The sequence below is a fragment of the Ascaphus truei genome, chromosome 2 (assembly GCF_040206685.1).
Source record: "Ascaphus truei isolate aAscTru1 chromosome 2, aAscTru1.hap1, whole genome shotgun sequence".
NCBI lineage: Eukaryota > Metazoa > Chordata > Amphibia > Anura > Ascaphidae > Ascaphus > Ascaphus truei.
In genome coordinates this window covers 440,186,359-440,207,515 of record NC_134484.1, presented here as the reverse complement: position 1 = coordinate 440,207,515, position 21,157 = coordinate 440,186,359, and the positions used below count along the sequence as shown (strand labels likewise).

Genomic DNA, 21,157 nt, shown 5'->3' with positions numbered 1-21,157 from the left:
CTATTGCAAATATGACCCACACTTGCACATGCAAAGTCATAAAGTTGGGCTTTCAAATACGTCATAAGCAGCCAGCATTTAAGACGTAAAATGTAATGTTTTTTTGCTACCACTTCTCTGTAGCCAGTGGAGTACGCTATAGATAAGTTTGAGAGCTGACCTCAACATATGGAACAATAAATACACTTTCAGAATGTTTACATTTGAATTTACCATTCAATCCAGGTGCTTTGGACTACACCCTTTGATGTAGATATCTGCACCAGAGGCAGTTAGAAAAACAAGTAATAAAATGTCTTCTCCCCTTTTTTGGGTGTAACACCCCTTCCCTACCCCTAAGGAAACTGCAAGCGTTATGCGCTATGGTGCTACCTGTTAGGCGTACAGGGGGCCTAAGCCTCCGCTCCTGGGGAGCCTGGGGTGAATGGTTGCAGCGCCTCCACCCATGAGGATCCCAGCGTAGGCAGGATGGCTCCTCACGGGAACCGGTATAACTGCTGTATACCCATAATAATCACACTCACAACAGGGTACAGTATACAATACTCCTTTTCTATGGTCCCATTGTATAACTCAAAGATGATAATATGTAACACAGCAATAATAACACCTATAATAATACAATAACAATACAGTATGGGGCTTGTTCCCCACAATACTTAGGGTGCCCTGAGCACCTAGAACCCAGTGTCCCAAATGTATAGGTGAGGGCAGCACTACCCTCCTCTGTGTATCGTTGGTGCACGTCTACCTTCCTGGTACAGGCCTGTAACCAAGAGATGCTCCCAAAGAAGATGGGGGTCGAGTCTCACGCTGCGGCGTCTCCGACACCAAGCCCCTTACGTCCGGGCCGCCACGCGGTGCTGCCTCCAGCCGTAGTAACTCACACACAGTCTGCTGTCCTGCTTTGCTGGAGTATCTCACTACAGGGGTACTCCCTATGCTGTGGGGGTCCCTTCAATACTCAGCTACAGTGAGTGACTGCCTGGGGCCTAGGGCTAAGGTTCTGGCCTAGTCCAGGAAGCTTGACTAGCCCCCTGGACATTACTTTCTCCCGGCTCCAGTTCAACTGCCACTAATGGTCTTCTGTCCCGCGGAGGAGATTTTCCTCTTAGAATCTTTCCTTCCGGCAGCTCCAACCACAACATGGCTGTTCTACACACAGTTTATCATACACATACGGCGCCAACCACAGGATGGCTGCCGCAACTTCCCCCAATCTTCCCGAGCCACGGAACCGGCTCCCTACGGAGGTAAGGGAACTACCCTGCTGCATGGGATTTTTAAGACAAAGTGACATTTGTAGTTTTTCCCTGAACAGAACATGACTATCAATAGCTTTGAGATAAGCAGTCATTGTCTTCTGTTGAGTTTGTTGTGTTTTATCATCACTACACCACAATGATACCTCAAACTCTATATAACAATGTATACTAATTGTATACTGTTAGAAAATGTCCGATTCTATTAGGATCTAACATCACAAGTGGTATTGGGATCTGGAGTCGTTCATAGATTGTGTGTACCGTAATATTTAAATCTATACCCTGATAATGTCCATTCTAGTTGGTTTTGAGGCATTGCCTATTATTTTTCAGGTTTCCCGAAGTGTATTCTACTTCAGCTGACACGATGTACGTAAGATTAGAACTAGAGTTGTGATGGGCAGAAGTTGATCTTGTATGTGGTACTGCACAACAAATTCACTACCAATAAAACTAAATTTGAGTCATTTTGGATGACATATCTAATCAATTTGAACTGTAGTGTAAACAATAGTACAGCAAACTAATTAGGTTCTTGTCGGAGCCCACTGCTGTTTATTGCTGTCAGGGGAAGTAAAATGTCAGTGAAGCTGTCATCCTTCGATTAGGGTAATTGGCTTTTTTTGTAGACTAATTGCATTAAAGCAGGATGTGAGATGTAAGATCATAGCAGAAGCTGCATTAGGATTCTTGACTTTAGTGTTGAAAATTGTCTAGTGACTTGGATAGCAATTACTGGATTTTAATGCATCAATGCTTTGCCCTGGGTTTATTACAGAGTCTGCTTCCATAAGGCAGATAATGAGTGAAAAGGGTTTATATCTTTAATTGTATAAGCAGAAGATTCATTTCCTACCTTCTTACGCTGAGTGAGTTTCTTCCACCTTGAAAGAGATCCTTCTCTGTTAAGTGGTTCGTAGAGCTGTATAGGCATACATTTCAGTTGTCTCTTCCTATGGATTTAATGGTAAACGACATTTGAGCACTGTCTAAATCAGGGGCGGCCAACTCCAGTCCTCAAGGGCCACCAACAGGTCAAGTTTTCAGGATATCCCTGCTTCAGCACAGGTGGTCCAATCGAAGACTGCACCACCTGTGCTGATGCAGGGATATCCTGAAAACCGGACCTGTTGGTAGCCCTTGAGGACTGTGGTTGGCCACCCCTGGTCTAAATGAACTCTAAATTACATGATTATATTTAAATAAAACGCCTAATATTAGTAAGATGATGGTTTAACATCTAATTCAGGTGCTGTTTTTGGTTACGACACCCTCCTAAAATCTCACTTAACACGTTGGGCAACACAATGCAATTATTTAACATATTCCCTGGCAGAAATTGGATTTATAAATAAGAATGATCCTTATTCCTAATGTATCCCTTCTTAAAATCGGATCTGCTTATTTTAATTTTAATTCTGCCAAAGACGAGAACAGGAAAAAAAAAAAAAAAAAGCCTTTTGTAAGCTAAAAAGCAGCTTCCACACTTCCATGGTCATTTTAGAAGGAAACTATTAATGATCAGCTGTCGTACAATACTGTCCTGTTCAGTAATAGCTCAAAGAACAAAGCCACACTTGTTACCTGTCTAAAGTCGCACGGAATCAATATTATTATTATTTTCAATAGGAGAATGTCTCAAGGTTATTTGCCTGCAATTTACTGTGTTAAAACGTGTGTTTGAGGGGGAAAAAAAGTTATAGCTTTCAGCTCATTTATTTCTACTTATGTACTATTGATTTTTATATTAAGTGGAGGAGGAAGAAAGGGCGCCCCTGTTTTGGCACATCACTTAAGGATTTGAGGGTGCTGATAATTGTACATCCTAAGCAAATGTCACTTTAAAAAATCTAGAATCTATTACAAGTGAGTGTTTAGTGCACGGACATGAAGATTTAGTGTTTGATTCAATTTAGAAGTTAATTTAACCTTGGTTTTCCATACTGTAGCTACAAACAAGCCATATTTGTTGTGGCTCCCTAGGGCATGTCAAGTCTGGTATATTGATTCCTCCAATCTTTAAAGTGCATTACAAGACTAACTGTACCTAGCTGTTCTATTAATTTGTGGCTTTATCGGGAGACCAGTATTCGTTCAGAGTCTTTTTGCAGTTTGATTCGTTTTTCTCGAGCGCTGGGCAATGAAATAATCGCAGGCTTCGATTTTCTCCTTCGGTTTTGTCACCGCATGTAATAGTGGCCCATTTCTGTGGTTTCCTGGGCTTGCTATAGTTCAAATGTTCTGAGGAGTCCATCAAATAGAGAGAAAGAAAAGGCCACTTTAGTATATATGTGTTTGGTTTCACAGTTGTACAATTTTAATTTCTCATTTAGGGCGCTGATAAACGTAAACTGCGCTCTTCTATTTGAAAGTATTCATTCAAAAATTTGATAACTAAATTTTGCCATTGTGTTAAAATTGCACTTTTTTTTTGTAACGAATGACAATGTTTGATATTCTTTACCTTTTGAATGCAACATATTTTCAGCCTTGTATTGAGATTCTAGCAGTGCAAATTGTAGTTTCCCTTTATTCGTAGTTCAGACTCAGTTTTTTCCCTTTCTATTTGGTTTGTTGACCACTGTATTCTGCCCGTGCTCGTGTGTGGATGTGAAACTTTGACCCTAAATGCGAAAATAATTCAGAAGCTTCAGACAACTGATAAAAGTATGGAGAGATGTATACTGGGTATTTCCTCAAGAGACAGGAAAAAGGATGAATGGGTTTGGAAGCAAGCAAAACTCTGTGACATCATCACAAGGATGAAGAAACTAAAATTGCAGTAACCCAGACATATCGCAAGACTTGGACACAGGATAGTACACTACTGGATTCCAAAGGTTATTAAAAGACCAAGATGGCTACCAAAAGATGAGCAGATGAAGTTAGGAAATTAGTTTGCGTAATATGGAGAAGAGAGTCTTGCAACCGCAATACCTGGAAGATCAGTGCTAAGGCCTTCATCCAACGTGGTCGACAAGGGCTGAAGATGATATCTTTTTAATTTTCAGATATATATTATATATCAGAAATGCTTGTGCTATGATTACCTTTAAAATCTGGACCAAGACATTGCATGGCTTCTATAAAACGTGTTTTGGTTTCAGCTGGTTTTCTGGGTGACTTAATGATGGTAATTGCTCATTTTTGTCTGTTTCACAAAGAAAGCACATTGTTTTACAAAGAAAGCACATTGGTTTTGTCCACTGCTAATCTCTTCACTAAGGTACAACACAGGCTGGGAAAACTGACACCAAGGTGTAATGTTGAACATCTCTTCTCTCATCTGCACAGTAAATAATGTTTCCCAGATGTCGACACCTTGCATTCCTTCTAAGAACTTTCTCATGTCAACAATCCATACACTGACCTTTCTCATGATGTATAAGAGGGTAAACATATTTAGGATTTGTTTCTTGTAATTGCCCTTTGATTGTATTTTCCTAGAGTCACCATTGTATTTAAATTTTTTTAATCTTTGGGTTCATCAGTGAAATACGATCTTGTTGAATGTAGAGTTGAAAAGAAAGTGATACTTTCTGAATGGTCTGGTTGAAGCACAAAGCACTGGTTATTTACATCTGTGTCATAGACCAGTTGAATAGCTATGTGTATGGCAGTCACATATGCCATCATCTCTACCTGTGACACCTTGCAGTTCTAAGGAGGTGTCAAAGTACACTATCTCTGTTATAGTCACCTGTATCAAATGGTGTGAGCTTGTCTTCTTCTATTGTGTTCTGTTCTGTTCATTAGCTCAAATGGCCTCAATGGAAAACAGGTCCCAGTTTATGACCTAGGATAAATAAAAAAACGTACCTTCAACTAATTACATTTTAGTGGTGCCTTTGCTAAATAAAGCTTAATGGGCCATTTAAGAGTTGCATGGAAAGAATGTCACACTTCTTTTTACAAGTGTCTACAAATCCTTCAGCAAACACAAACCAACCATGTGCCCTTTTGGGTAAATGGTCGCAAGAGCAGAGGTTACTTCATCCATTCAATAGCCATTGTAAGTATAAACAATGCAGTGAGATATATTGATATTGCAGGGAAATAGTTTTTATATGTAGAATGAATGCAATGAAAAGACGTAATTTTCTGATCCGGCTGCTTTCAACCATAAATAAACAAATTATTTTAATTTTGAGTTTATAAATCTGTAAATTAAAAACTGATCTTTAAAATTACAATGCACAAAGTGATATAGTTATTATTTATTTACAATCTGAAAATATAACCTGATTTTACTATATAAGAGCAGCCAGCCCCGACAGGATTACAATGTTGAATATATACAGTATGCTCATTGTACCCCTATACGTGATATAGGAAGTAGAAAAAAGAGGTTTCAGAGACCCAGTTTAACTCCACAGGATCTTTTGGATTATTATTGAAGTGAGAGCGCTGTCTCTTGTATATCTACTCCACTACCTTTTTTTTCCAGTGCTTGCCTAACAATGCAATTCACGATTAGTTCTATGCAATAAATGTCATGAGCCCCTAAGAAGCATACTTTGTGTTCATCATAAATTGAAGCAGCAATTTCAGGAACTGCATAGCTGAATTATAAATAAGCAATTGTAAAACTCATAATTGGTGATATTATTATGTTAAAAGGCTGGAAATATTATTTAATAATAATAATAATAGCATGTTTTTGTATAGCGCTGCTAGTTATACGTAGCACTTTACAGAGACATTTTGCAGGCACAGGTCCCTGCCCCGTGGAGATTACAATCTATGTTTTTGGTGCCTGAGGCACAGGGGGATAAAGTGACTTGCCCAAGGTCACAAGGAGCCGACACCGGGAATTGAACCAGGCTCCCCTGCTTCAAACTCTCAGTGCCAGTCAGTGTCTTTTACTCACTGAGCCACTCCCTCTCCATTTAGCATTAAGATGGTTCCAAAATAGAAAATTGAAGGTTTTGATATAACTAAATATTCATGTATGTATGTAAATTATATATGAATGCCATGTGATAATGTCTTGTGTATTTAAGGATCTACGTTTTTAATTGGTATTCATATTTAGACTAACCAAGGCAAATGATATTTTATTGTCCGGTTATAATTTTAAATGAAGGCATTCTTTGTACAGAAGCAATAAGGTAATGGTGGGCAAACAGGGACAAAAATCATCCACCATACAAAGCACCGCAAAGATAAACTCATTAGTGCATTTGCATGTCTTCTACAGGTTCCACAAACCTGTTTCACCATATTGTCACATGTCAAACCTAATTAAACTGCAAATAATAATTCTTGGTAATGACAGCAAAGCATTTGTTAGGAAAGTACAGAATATGAACACACTACTAATGAAGCTATTTTGTCCTTTTTGGACTGGTCAGTTTAAACTCTTACTGTTTCTGCATTGTGGAAGGGTAGTCATGAATACCTTTGTATGTGTTCGACAGGTGAGGTAATGGTGAGTAAAAGAACAGCTACCACCGACCATGGTTTGTACAGGTCATCTCCTCACCATTACTGAGTTGTTTTTAACCACTATTCACAATATCAACTTAGTAACCAAGCTCCCACGGGTGTTTCATCCTTCCGAATCCACCAGTGTGTACTCTTCTTCAGCAGTTCTTTAACTTCAGCTGTGCACGATATGTAATAGGGCAGGCATAAACTCTAGGAAAATATCCATGTTGAAAGGAAGCAGAAATGATACTCTTTGTGTGCAGTTTTGCATGTTATTACTCATAATGCTTGTCTTCAATTTAATCACAGTACGAGGGACCTATTGAATAAATGCAAAAGCAAGTTTCTGAGTTTCTTGTTTTTCTGTATTCAATATAGAAACAAATGCAGATTCTTGCTTGCTTCCTACTCGAGGTATATTTCTTTCCATCCTAATTATCCATCCCAAAAAAACAAATGTCATCTTCATTGAGGTCATCTAAATTGAGTTTAATTTTTTTTTAAAACTTAGATTTTTATTAAGATTTTAAAATATAAATGGGAAGGGAAGGGGTACAAAAAAAGAGAGGGGGAAACAACCATTTTGTAACAGAATTCTTACAACCATCAACATTCACATTCCATAGCATACAACATTTTATAAAAAAATTATGAGCAATCTATCCTACTGTTCTCACTCCCAAATCCTATTTCCAATTCAGGGCATCCCCCTATCCACCATCCCAGGGATCCCAAACCCTATTGAACTTCCTTGTGGTTTGATTCAAGAATGAGGTGTCTCTCCATTAACTGGACATCATTAACCCTTCTAATAAACTCTCTTCTGGAGGGAGGAAGTGTCTTCTTCCACGCAGCTGCTACAGCGCATCTAGCCGCCGTTGGAATATGCAGAATCAATTTGTATAGTGGTTCACACCTTCCATAGGCTTAGCTAGAAAGATTCAAATTGGGTCTCGCGGAATCTTGATCCCCGTTACGTCTTCTATTAGCTACAGAACACACACACACACACACACACACACACATATATACACACACATATATATATATATATATACACATATATACACACACACCAATTCCTAACAGCCATGGAATCGGTAACCAAATCAAACATTACATATTAGAATACACTTATAGAGGTAGGCTTTCCGGACAAATATATAAATAAGATTTTATATATTATCATTAAATGTTCAGTATCTATAAGCGTTAGATTTCGAGCAAAAATTGCTCTTGACCTTCAGTGAGGCTTAATGTCCTTCGTGTCCATAAACATAAACAAACCCTTTCTAGTCTTTGGTCCAAGGCCACCTCACACTTCGCCAGGGCCTCATTACGCTCGTACACCGGTTTCATCCACCGGTCTAGCGAACTAGCATCCAGGATGTGGGCGGAAGGCTCCAAATCGCTGATGAAACACTTCCTAGATAAGATTATAAGGAATAAATGGGGAAACGGGAAAAAGGCAGAGGGGAAACAAACATAGCTAAAGATCTGGTGTAGACTTCTCAGGGTCGCCGTGGGTAGCCGGATTGTCAGTTAGGGGAACAGGTGTTGACTCTTATTGAATCTTCCAAGGTTCTGGTGAACAGCAGGGGGACTCCCGCAAGAACATAGCCGATCTTCACTCTTTTCTGTCCGGGCTACCGCCCCCTCGGCCGATTGATCACCCTCTGTGTTCTTGTCCCGAGATCTTTGCTGCTTACCCGATCCTTCTCGGGGGGTCAGATTTAACGCCGATAGGAAGGATGCTGATTATTCAGGGTAACAGAGCGAGATCTGTCTGCCTTCCTGATTGACTATAAGAGGGAACGGGAATGCTCATCGGTAGCGAATCCCCTTTTCCTGGAGTACTGCAGTCGCAGCCCTCTTTGCCTATCTATTGTCAACCTGGAGAGGTTCTGGAAGATCTGGATAGAGTCATTTTCTAAATGAATTGAGCCCCTGTTTCTGCAGCCTTTTATAATCCTTTCCTTGGTTGCATATTGATGAAGACTCAGAACCACGTATCTGCTTCTTTTGGGGTCATCAAATCTCAGACCTAAGGCTCTGTGAGCTCTGTCCATCAAAAGTCGCCATCTTGTAGTTGGGAGTCAATTGACAAAAACAGTCTCTTAAGATCTGTCTGAAGGGCTTCCACGGACACCGTCTCGGGGATATGGCGAATTCGTAGGTTCTGTCTTCGCTCACTGTTCTCCAGGTCATCCATACCTTCCCTCATAGCTCTTATCTCTTCGTTGAGATGCAGGACCTCATCGTCCATATTCACCTGGTTTTGTAAGGCAACGTCCATCTAATTTCCAGCTGCTTTGTTCTTTTGGCCAGTAAAGAGACTTCTACTTTACAGCACTATCCAGGGCTGACTTAAAGCCCGCTTCCATTTTTTTTTAGCATGTTCTGTAGGTCCTGCTTTGTGTTCACTGTCTCCCTCAGCCATATTATTTTCACTTTCAGTAGCAGCTTTCACCTCTTTATCTTTTCCTGCTGTGCTTTTCTCTGCAGAGTTTCTTAGGGTTGCCCTTCTCTCAGAAATTACCCCCTCTGGCCCAACAGCATGTCTCTCACCTTCCATGCCTGTGTTTGCCGATGCGCGCTCTCGTGCACTCAGCTCGGTGCCATCTTTATTTTTCCTCCTTTCAGCCGCCGCTGACTGTCCGCGGCTGAAGTGGGAGAGATCCGGGGCCCCCGACTTCAAGTCCTTCTTCGCGGACATCCCCGCTAGTTCCCCCGACTGCTGGAACGTTCCACGGGAGAAGTTTGTGCACCAATCAGGAGGTTATATTGCAGTACAGCAGCGGAGTGCACGGAGCTTCCTTAGTCTGCGTGCATCCGCGTTGACGTCACAAGTGCGCCCCGAGTTTAATTTTTTAATGGAGTGTTTTAAGTGCTATTAAATTACAACATTTACGTAGATGAGTATCTTTGATTATTCAGACAGTATTTCACAATAAGGAGGAAACCTAAAGTACAATTGACAGCACTGCTGTTTTCAATGCTTGGAGAGATGTTGTACTTATTTTAATTTAACAATTCAATTCCATGCCCCTGAAAATGTCTGCTGTTCAAGCTTTCCTGCCTTGCTAGCTCATTTAGAAGATATAAAAAAAATCTGAATTATAGCCAATGGTGTAGAGGAGAGGTAGGCATTTCGAAAGGTCAAATATTGAATTAAATCATTGTGGAATATGTTATTTTTATTTTTTTGTAGAGTGCTATTCAGTCCATTATTTTGTTTCCAAAATCATTTCTTCTGCTGTGCTGTACGTTTCCTAAATATTTAAATATGTTTCAATAGGTTTAATGTGTGTTACACTACCAAGCCAATTGGACCTTAATGTCTTTAGGCATTGATCTCCCTCTGTCGATGTTTACTTTTAGTATTCACTCATAAATTACATCATAAATCATCAATAATAGAGAAATACTTTATCAGATTGAAATAAAAATATAGTCCACAGTTGGTACACGAAGCCTAGAAATATGCTACTTATGGAATAAAATTGTTGAAGATCAAGAAAAGTGTCTATATACATCAAAAAGCACTTCCATATTTCAAGAAGATAAAATGCACGATTGCAAAGCAGTAGAGGAAATGACTCATTTTATTGCTGTCCTCGACTCCTAATGTTTATCTATTTCACTTAGACACCAGGAGTTATATAATTGTAGTTGATGGTTGCAAAGTTGGCGAGGTTTTATACAGATGTTTTTAGGACCTGTCGGCATTCTGCCAAGGAGTGTTTTTCTATCTTTTTTTTTTTTCATTTTGCATTTTAAAAGAAGAGCAGCGGGGGTCAATCAGCCGTTTCCTCTGCAGTCCATATTCAGACCATCCCGGTGTTTTACAATATCACATTTAAGTAGCTCCATTTGTGTAATTGGTGTTCCCTTAAATGTGCTGCTGGTAAACGTCATTCACCAAAAATAACAAGACCTGTAAGAGGTCAAAAGCATCTTTCATTTTGATTATTTAAGCCAATGAAATATGCACCATGTCAATTTTCATTAATACATAGACATACATTCGTGTCACACTTGATATTTTTTCCTTGCAAGGGATTTTCTCGGTGTCCTCATATAAACACATTTTCTTGAGTCTTTATTAATCTTGACCGAAACAATGCAATTTCTGCTCGCCAGCAGCAGTCCACGTAACAGATGGTAAAGACCTGTGAATACACCAATTGTTTTTTGGACCGGAATATTAGATGTAATTTCACAGTGCTAAAAATTGGTTCCCGTAGATGTTAGTTACTTACTGCCAAACCTTCAATGGAATGCATTTTGTAGCAAACCTGTTTTTACATTTTCAGGTGTAATAATAATAAATTGTTTTGTTTTTCTTGTAGACTCCTGTACAGTTTAGCTTTCAATGCAAGATTTTTAAGACATCTTTGGTATTTGATTTCTTCAATGACGACAAGAATGATTACAGGGTATGTATGCAGAGCTTCTCAGGCATAACCTTTATAAGGATCCATATTAATATGGATAAGAAGCAAAAAGACAGATCGATATACCGGTACATCTTAGTCCAATAGCGTTCTTAGGATCATAGACAGTTCAACCATTTGATGTCTAGTCCACACCGCTTGCAGTGACACACAGTGAGTGCTCATTTGCATGTGATTACACAGAATCCTTTGCTGCATTGGAAGCATTGTATGCTGAGTAATTATGGGGAAAGACTGGGGTTGTGGACCTGTCTGAGATGTGAATGTGCTCATAAGTGTTTTTAAGTGTACAGTAACTAGACGTACATACAATCATCTTTGTTGTTTTCAGTATATATTGTTGAGCAGTATATACAGTATTATATGGCAGATTGGCTATGTTTATAGTTGCGTAGTTAAAGGTGTGACTTGTCATGAAGTTATTACAAATGTCTGTAATTTTATATTCATGTCTTACCAGGTCGATGGTGCCTCTCATTCAGGTGATATCCAGAGGCTCACCCATGTCATTAGAAGATTCAAATCGGATCATCCCCCTGTTTTATCTTTTTAGTTCATTATTTAGTCATTCTCTCATTTCTATACATGACAATGAATTCTTTGGTGACCCCATTGAAGGTAAGGCCGATCACTTCAAACATGTTGCTACCCTTTTAATCTCCAGTATAATAGATACATGGCATAATTTAAATAGTGCACCTTTTTTTTAACCCCATCGTTTCTTTGTTCCTTAACCTTGATATGCTCTTGAAAGTGGCACAAAGCTGTGACCAAGTTGAGATGCAAACATCCTTGTGTTGTTTTTTTTTCTCTTATCTTACCAACGCTATAAGCTTTTGTCCTAAAACAAATGCATATATGCACTGTGGAAAACCCATTAATGTGTATTGTATTATTATGCAGTTGTTGGTCAGAGACAATCATCGATGATGCCTTTTACATTAGAAGAGCTGGTAATACTATCACGCTGCCTACGAGATGCATGTCTAGGAATAATCAAGTTGGCTTATCCTGAGACAAAGCCAGAAGTTCGGGAGGAATATATGGCGGCGTTTAAAAGTGTTGGAGTCAGCACCAATGTTGAAATGCAGCAACGTATACAAACTGAACAAAAACGATGGATTCAGCTTTTTAAGGTATTGTTAGGGAAATAGTCATTATGATACTAGGACGACAACATTACTCCATAAGTATCCTTCTTTTTATGTAACCATCATATAATGCTATGAAATCATAAAGTATTAATCTGGTTGCAGGTTCTTCTATTATGGGATAGACCAGGGGTGCTCAACTCCAGTCCTCAGGCCCACCCTTCCCCTCTTCCTCCCCCCGAAGAGGTCAAATTTTCAGGATATCCCTGCTTCAGCATAGGTGGCTCAATCAGTCCCTGCTTCAGCACAGGTGGCTGTCAGAGGCTCGGTTTCACCAGTCTTCGACTGAGCCTCTGAGCCACCTGTGCTGAAGCTGGGATATCCTGAAAAGCTGACGTGTTGGGGAGGCTTGAGGACTGAAGTTGAGAACCCCTGGAATAGACTATGGTAAATAAAGGGCAACTTCTAATGCGATTGAGAGGGGTATGTCTCTCATGTGGCCTGTCCCCCATTTCTCTCCAATTTATAGACTTTAGGAGCCAATGAAGCATGTTCAGAGCTGTGAGAAGCCGTAGGTTACAAAGTTACAGCAGGGGATGCAGAGGTTACTGCTTTGTCAGCTGCATTTCCCAGCACAGAGATGTGTAACAGTAAAGTCGCATCCATAGTGGGTGTGTGTGCGTGACCGTGCGCGTGGCTTCACGCGCACCTCTAGCTGGAGCATTTTTGTGCCCTCTAGGTTGATGCGACAGGGGGGTGGGTGGGGGTTGATCGCGTGTCGGAGGTGTGGCAGTGAAGACGTCATAGAGCTGATCCGCCCTCATTGGGCGAGCCACTCATGTGACCCGGCCTTCACGCGACAGAAACAAATGTATTTGTTGCATTGCAATCACCGGCGCTCTGCATCACGCGCTCGATTGCGCGCTCTAAGGACAGCCTCATCTTGATCGCATCACGCTAACCATGGACACGGCCTAACTTTACAGAATACCGTATTTCCTTCCTTTTTGATAATTTGCAACATATTTTCACTTCATTTATCTATCCTTGTTCACATATATGATCATCTCATTCATCTGTTTGTAAATAAAGATTAATAAGTACGGAGACCATTATTATTTTTATTACCCTTTCACTTCATCATTCGTTTATACAAACATTTAAGTACATTGTTTGTGTTTGCATTGAGTTCAGCACCGAGCAGACAAGCAAACAAGCTGTTTTTTTTTGTTTTTTTTACAGTATTTGATGAGGCTGAAACATTCTCGGTGTTCCGGAGCTGTGCTTAATTAGTAGCACAGCTTGACTTGCTTAACGATGAGGCTAATGGAGCAGATAGACCATCAAATCACTAGATGATGACAACAAAACTAAAATAAGTCTTTCTTCTTTTACCCGTGTCAGCATGCAGAACTAGGACTAACACTCAGGAAAGAAAACAAGAACTTATCAGTTGCAAGAAAAAGGAGCACTTGACTTGCTATGATTTTTTTTTTTTCTTCCCGCAAACAGATAGTCAGCTAAAATTGCTCATTAAAGAAGTAGAAGCAGGAGAAATGCATTTTCCAAATTGAATGCTAGATTTACAGTCCGTTTAATACCAGCGACCTCTCGCACAGTAATGTTCAGTTCGAGTCATCAGCTGTCCCTTCAGGTCTTTTATCACTGCTTTTGTCAAGCTATCTATTTAATTGAAAGAAGTTAATTGAATGAAAATGATCAACTAAGCTTGTATTAATATTGCTAATGGAACCTTCTTCTTGGCCATGTTTGGAGAAAGATGTCATGCTAGACTTTAGGAAGGACCCATTAATGCCTGCACTTAACCTGATGGGCTAATTAAGGAATGCTTATTCATTCTACAAGGCTACAATAGCCACTATCCAACCCATTCTGTCTGATTTTACAACACATTTCACTTATGAGCATGAGCCTTATGAGCATTAGCAGAAGTGAGACTAAATGATAATGTTTTGATTGTAGCAAATACAGCACTTATGTGTCATAGGAATCATAATGTGCCAGGCTTTCCTCCTACACGCTCGCTCAAGTTTCATTTAAAAGTGTTAAAAAGCACCAAATCATTGTTTTAATGTAATCCCTAAATGCATCTGTTTAAAGCAAAAAACCTCATCTCACAGATAGTCAGAGCACTTTGGTACAATGTCAATGATCTGATATTTTGCACTTTAAAAGTACAACATTTCAAAAACTTTGGTGGGGGTGCTAGTAAAATTAAAGTACACTCAAAATATTTTTTTAAACCTCCCCTAGCCCCACCCTTTCTCCTCCCCTACCCCACCCATTCTCCTCCCCTCCCCCACCCCTCCCCAGAAATAAAGTTAGAAGGGGCACACATAATATACTTGCCTTTTACCTTTGTGATTCCCATGACATACCTCCAAGGCTGTGCTGAGACGCTGGCTCTGTTTACAGGGGTAGGATATGCAGTATTTGTCACATGCCCCCATCTATTTGTTCTTTGAGGACCCTTTATTTTGAAAGCTGTCTTTACAAGTCATGGTGCTGTTTGTAGTACAAAGTCTTGCATAAAGGCAACCTTGTGACCCTACTGTTACATTATAGCATTTATCTATGGAAGAAATAAAAGACTGTCTGAGTCGGGTAAATTGGCTCTTTTTATGTAGGAGCTGATATTTTACTGTTGTGTACCTACTTGTATTTTTGTAAGCTAGAAAGAATGCCGTCTTTTAATAGCCCTTTAGCACGCGGCACCTGGGTCTTGCTTGCCGTGCAAACTAGGTTTGTGTAGTAAGTGAGTAGCAAATCTCCTTATAACTTTCTGAAACGGAGAGTCGGCATGTACGCTGATTTTAAAGCGGCATATATTCACTGTTTGAGTTTCCAAATAAGTAATGGAAGCCATGACTTTTAATAGGTTACCAGCGCATACATAGTATGCTGAATTATTATTATTATTTGTTTTGCTTGTTTGTTCCATTATAATTAAAATCTCCAGATACCTAAAGAATCTTGTTGGTTTACTTTTCTAGGTTTTACATCTCATACCTACATGAGTAAGGGAATTAAAAAAAATGTAATCTTCCCTTGTGGCAGTGAGGACAATTTGGTTAAGCTGCTCCCCGGTGCTGAGGAGGACAGGAATCAAAGAAAGCTTACGCCTCCTACATATATGGCACCTCTTCATTTACGCCAGCATTTTTTTTTCAGTCCTGCTAAGTGTAGTGTGTGTGCGGGGCTTTCTCAGTGCAGATGTTCTGCCTATCGGACAATTCTGGGACGTCTGAAACCCCCAGTTTCGGGCCCTGTGGGAGAGGTCTCATCTTGTGAACTCACTGAGGTCGGCTGAGAGTCTGGAGGCCTCAATACAGTGGGAGGGCAGATATAGGGCCATTCCAGGCTATTGGTGTACCATCCGGTAGGTGCAGGGGCCATGGCAGGAAGGTGTGATGCTATTGGGTGGGTAATCTCCCTCTGGAACTTGGCTAACAGATATATTGATGTCACTAATGCACAACATGCAAAAGTGGGAGAGCTTCAAGGTGGCAGGTTAATAATGCACACCATGAAGGTTTGCAGACCCAGTTGTCCATAAAGGAAGTAGTTGGAGGAAAGATCTATAGATGTTTGGAAAACTGGGTCCAGACACACAGTTTTTAAGAATTATAAGAGAAAGATAATCCTATGGAATTTTTTTCCGTTCTAAACCAGAATATGTTTCAGATTATTCTCAGCTCCCTTAACGAAGGAAAAACAGCAAGCTGGTTTTGAGGCAGGTTCAAACCGGTGTGTTGGACCTGGGAATGATGAATTAGTATCTGACAATAAAATCTTTCAAGATGGAGTCTCTTCGATCAGTTTTCAACTCTGTACAACCAGGTTGTACAACTTCATGTCACAAATGCCTAAGATTCTGCGTTCTAGGTTCACATTTCCAGTATTCAAAATTGTTCTCCAATCATGGTGGATGCATTTAGTTTGTGTTCTTCAATTATCCGTCTTTAACGTTGTGCCGATTTCTGCAACGCTGTTCGTCCAGGAGAATGGGCCTTGAACCAGGATATTTGTCAACAGCTGGTAAAAAGGTGAGGTTGTCCTCCAGATCGATGCTCCGTCATTGCCTTGGGATTTTCATCTCGCATACGTCTTTTTTTTCACCAATACCAGTGATTGCGAGGCTTATGAGAAAGATGGTCAAAGAGTGAGCACAAGTAATGGCGATCATTCTCGAAGAGTCTGGTTCATGGAGGTGATAAGGATGGTGATAGATTATCCATAGGTTCTGCTATAATTCCACATGGGCAATCCCAAGGTCCGCTGTTATATCCAGACACGGCGAGAATAGCCTTAGCAGCATGGAAATTGAGAGGGAGATCTTCACGGCTAAGGGGCTGTCAAACAAGGTGATGGTAACGTTTACTACCAAATCTAGTAGACATTTTTGGCCTGGCATAGAGCGTTAAAGCAGAGGCATCAATCAAGGAGATACTGGAATTTCTACAGCCAGGCCAGGATAATCATGGTGCAAAATCCAAGTAACAGCTCAGCGGGGGGCTATTTCCACACCATTGGCTGATCATAAGATGTTTGGTCAATTTTAAAAGCGGTTAGAAAGTCGGGATCACAGATGATGCCATTTTTTCATCTTGGTAGCTTAAAGTTGTGCGAAGATCCCATTCAGCCAATTATGGCAATCGGCCTTAGAATATTGAATCCTAAACTGGTAATAAGATTTGTGCTGAAAACAAGTCCCAGTTTCTTCCCCAAAGTGGTGTCACAGTTCCACTTGAATCAAGATATGGTTTTACCTTCATTTTGCCCAAAGCTGTCAAATAGTAAAGAGCAGAAATCAAACCATCTGGATTTGATGTGGGCATTGAGCGTTTACATAGACCGGACTATGGAAAGGAAAGGTCTGCCAGCAACGAAAAACATGATTGCATGATGGATCAAAGAATGTATAAAGAAGACATATCATCATAGACTTAGTCTTCATGTTGTTTGAGTAGTCAATCTTGACAATTAAGGGATAAGAAGTGCCTGCAGTGTTGACAGCACATTCAAGAAGATCTGTAGTGACATCCTGGATGGTTCTCAGTGTCTGTAAGGCTTCTGGATGGTCTTTGTTGCACATGTTGTGTAGAGGTGCCTGCCTCAGCAGAGGCCAAATTTGTCTGTCAAGTTTTATATTCCATTATTCAGTAAAAAATGCTTGAAAATTGCTTTATTACTCTACAAACGTTTGTCCCTGCCATGGAGAGAGAAGAGCAAAACGGAGAGAATTATTTTGACTGATTTTCTTTCCTCAATCCCCCTTCATGGCAGTTCTAGTTCCTTCCCTTTTGTGTCATGTCATTTGTTTTTTGAGCACAAGCTGCAGATGGGGTGATACTATAAGATGCTGGAGTAAAGGAGGAGGTGCTATATATGTAAAGGAAACGGTGCCATATATGTAGGGAGTTTTGTTTTTTTGTTTTTTCCTGCTCCGCTGAGCAAGTGGAAGGAATTTAACCCAGTCTTCCTCAATGCCATGGAGGGGATTGAGGGGGAAGAAACTATCGCTAGGATCGTTCACCTGCTTTTCATTGCAAAGCCATGCATTTTGATGTTGAATCTGTTGTAAATACATTTTTGTTCTTGCATTTCCCGGGAAATCGCTTAAAGTGTGTGTGATTTTTTTGTTTGTTTGTTTCATTAATCTGATTCTATAGTGTTCCATTTGTAGGGGAATGTATTTGATGATATTCCCAGCAACAAAGGTCCTTTCTGAAATTATTATGTGTCCCTTGTTCATATGTTAAAGATGGTCACAAGTATGTGTTTGCTTCATTACATACGGGAAAAATGAAACCATACATTTTAAAGTGACTCTGTACTCTGGTACTTGGATTTCTGTGCAGTAATATTGCTTTCCTTCTCGCAATGCAGAAAAAATAGACTTATGTCCTCTAATTAATTGAAGTAATCGCTAATGCAAAACACTCTGATTATTTGCTTGATTGCAGAGACCATTCCTGGAATGCAATATATAATGTTTAGTTAAGTTAGGAAACCTGTAATGACCTAATTAATTTATATATCAAGCTTTGTTGACAAAAAAATAACAGCTAAACATCCCATTCATTCTATTTTTAATGTTGCTCCTTTTGAGCCTTACATATAGAATGCTTTACAGATTTTTGCTTTGTATTTATGGCTCTGCTTGTTAGTAGAGCTTTGCACATGCATCAAGCAACAGTACAGGTTTTCGCACTGGTCCCGGCATTGGCTCACATTCAAGTCCATGGGAATTGATGCCGTAACGGGTGCGGTAACCTGTACCGTCACTTGATTGCATGGGCCCCATAGAACACTAAATGGCTTGACTGTTCCAAACAACTCCACAAACTTGACATTAAAGCAGTAGTCCAAGCTGCCATTTTTAAAAATATATTTTTTAAATCCCCTTTAATATGTGCATCAATACAATGCACACAATAAGTAATTGGCCAAGTTGCCGATAGATCCGCGAAGATTTGGCTTGGGGGTTCACTAAATGGCTGCAGAGGAGTATTGACTTAGTATCTGTGACTTTGTAAATGGTTGCTATAGAAACAAAAAAGGTTTGTTACATTATAATACATTAAAAATAGCATTCAGAGTTGTTTTAAAAAAAATGCTACAAGTATTTTCTCATAGTACAGAACTGATATTATTTAAAAAAAAATACACATGAGGATATTGCTTGGTCTCCAGCTTTAAAGGACCTATTCATTAAACTGTGATGTCATTTCCATGCGAAAATGCAAGTGTTTGCACTGAAATGCATCTTGCCGTGTCCATTAAGCAGTCATCGCATTTCCAAACCAATGCAAAAATGGCTTTTTAAAACGCAACTTGTTACTGGCAATCACATGTGATATACACATTTTGTATGCAAATGAATTACTTTCTCCAAATGACCTATTCACAGGCTATTGATTAAGGTGCAAGACTGCATATCACTCAGGCAGTCACAGCCAGAAATCTCTCCCCTGCTAGGAAGGCGAAGGCCAGCTTTTCCAAGAGAGAGAGACTACTTTAGGAGTAGGCCAATTTACCTGATTAGCCCCCCAAAAATGAGATTATCTTCCTCGTATTTATTTTGCCATTTGTCTGCATAGGTCATTCTTAATGAAAAACACCCAATTTTTTTATTGCACAAAATTGTATTCCGTTTACAGACCATTTTCCAAAGTCAACGTTTAATTAACGTTTTGTCGTTGTAGACGTAAAAGTCATTAACTACATTCTTTGAATACTGTGGAAAAGGCGATGAAATTATCTTTTTGACTCACATTTAATGAGTTTTATATTTTGGTAACTCTGAACTATGACTCAATAGGCACTTTTTTCAATAGAAATATCCAGAAATTCCAAGTTAGGAAGTGCATTTAGTGAGTTTTTGCCAAACAATGCACTTAATGGGTTTTATCTTACAACGATATAACGACTTTATCTTTTTTATGAAACTCTCCTTTTTTCTTCTCTTCTATGGAGTTTGTGTTTGCTTGATTGCTTTACCCACATTTTGTTTTGTGTCCCCAGTTTGTTAAATGTAGTTCTCTTTGTCATGTAGGTTATTACCAACTTGGTAAAAATGTTAAAGTCTCGAGACACCAGAAGAAATTTCTGTCCCCTGAATCACTGGTTGTCAGAACACGAAAATATTAAAGCTGATAAGGTAAGACTTCAGATTATTGTATATTGTATATATTGTTAAAGTATATTGGAAACAAAACTATAGCGATTAATATAATTAGTATTTTGGCAAAAAAGGTGGGCTATTTTTTAGATAGAAAATAAACATGTGGCCTAATAGTATTTCCAAATATAAAGTCATTTTTAGATCCATTTGTATTCTGAGGAACCAGCGTCTCACACTGACATGAGGAAAACCTTTCAAAATGACATTCATATGTAAACCAAGTGAATTCAGGTGTTTCCTAATTCATTACTATAGTGGGTTAGAAAAGCACAAACACACCACTCAATGGTGCAGATTATAGTTTTTAACCTTTCCTTAAATTAAAGGGATAAATCCCACTCACAAGTAGAGTGCTTTCAAATCAGCACAAAGAATCAGCATTTCATATCGAAGGGTATATCGTCTCTGTCACCGCCATTGTTCTGCATGGTAGAGTGGTCTGCTTGCGCTGCAGTGTAAGGTCGTGATTATACCAAAACCGCCAGCGGCGTAAAAACAAAGTGCATTAATCCAATTGAGGTAAATATACCTTGAGCGACGTGCGCGCCGCCTGGAACTGCAGGGCGGCAGACTGGAGAGGAGACAGTCATTTGTTCTTGGCAGGCGCCGACCAAGTCACGTGAGCGGTTCAGCCAATGAGGGTGAACCGCTCACGGTCCCGCCTCCCTGTCTCCTCCGGCTGCCTCCTGACTACAGTTCAGCTTGCCGCTTTGCCGGATCGCAGCGGTGATGCGGATCGTGCCGCCGCCCTGCAGTTTAGGTATAATCATAGCCTAAGCTGTGGATGCCGCCACAGAGACGATACACACATTCACTCCCTGTTCACTTCCATGTTGCACCAATTGACTTTCCCTTGTTATGGAGTTGCTTACAGGATACCTTGTACCATGCCACGCCAATTTAGAACTGCCCTACGTGTTTCGCAAAACCTTTGTTTGCTTCCTCTGAAAACACTTTAGGACAAGCTTAAACCGTTAAAATATATATATTTTAAAATACAACAAAGTGATGCATAATTTGGATACGCCCCCGCCCACAGCCGAAACCCAGGAACATACAAAGGACAGCCGTATACCAATATGTACAAAAATATAAAATATAAATAAAAAATACAAACATATATATATATATGTAAACTACCAAGTTGTGGCACAGCTTTTAAATGCTCATCCCTTCATAAAAAGTGCGGCAATGATATGATTGTCT

General features: G+C 39.8%; 1 protein-coding gene across 1 annotated transcript in view; it reads left to right on the top strand.

The window, feature by feature from the left end:
- The window catches only part of UBE3C (ubiquitin protein ligase E3C), a 123,600-nt gene that overhangs the window by 41,635 nt on the left and 60,808 nt on the right, over positions 1-21,157 (top strand). The window contains exons 12-15 of the mRNA XM_075587850.1: positions 11,048-11,134; positions 11,613-11,770; positions 12,056-12,288; positions 19,823-19,927. Of these exons, the coding sequence (XP_075443965.1) occupies positions 11,048-11,134; positions 11,613-11,770; positions 12,056-12,288; positions 19,823-19,927 (583 nt within the window). The remainder of the gene's footprint in view (positions 1-11,047; positions 11,135-11,612; positions 11,771-12,055; positions 12,289-19,822; positions 19,928-21,157) is intronic.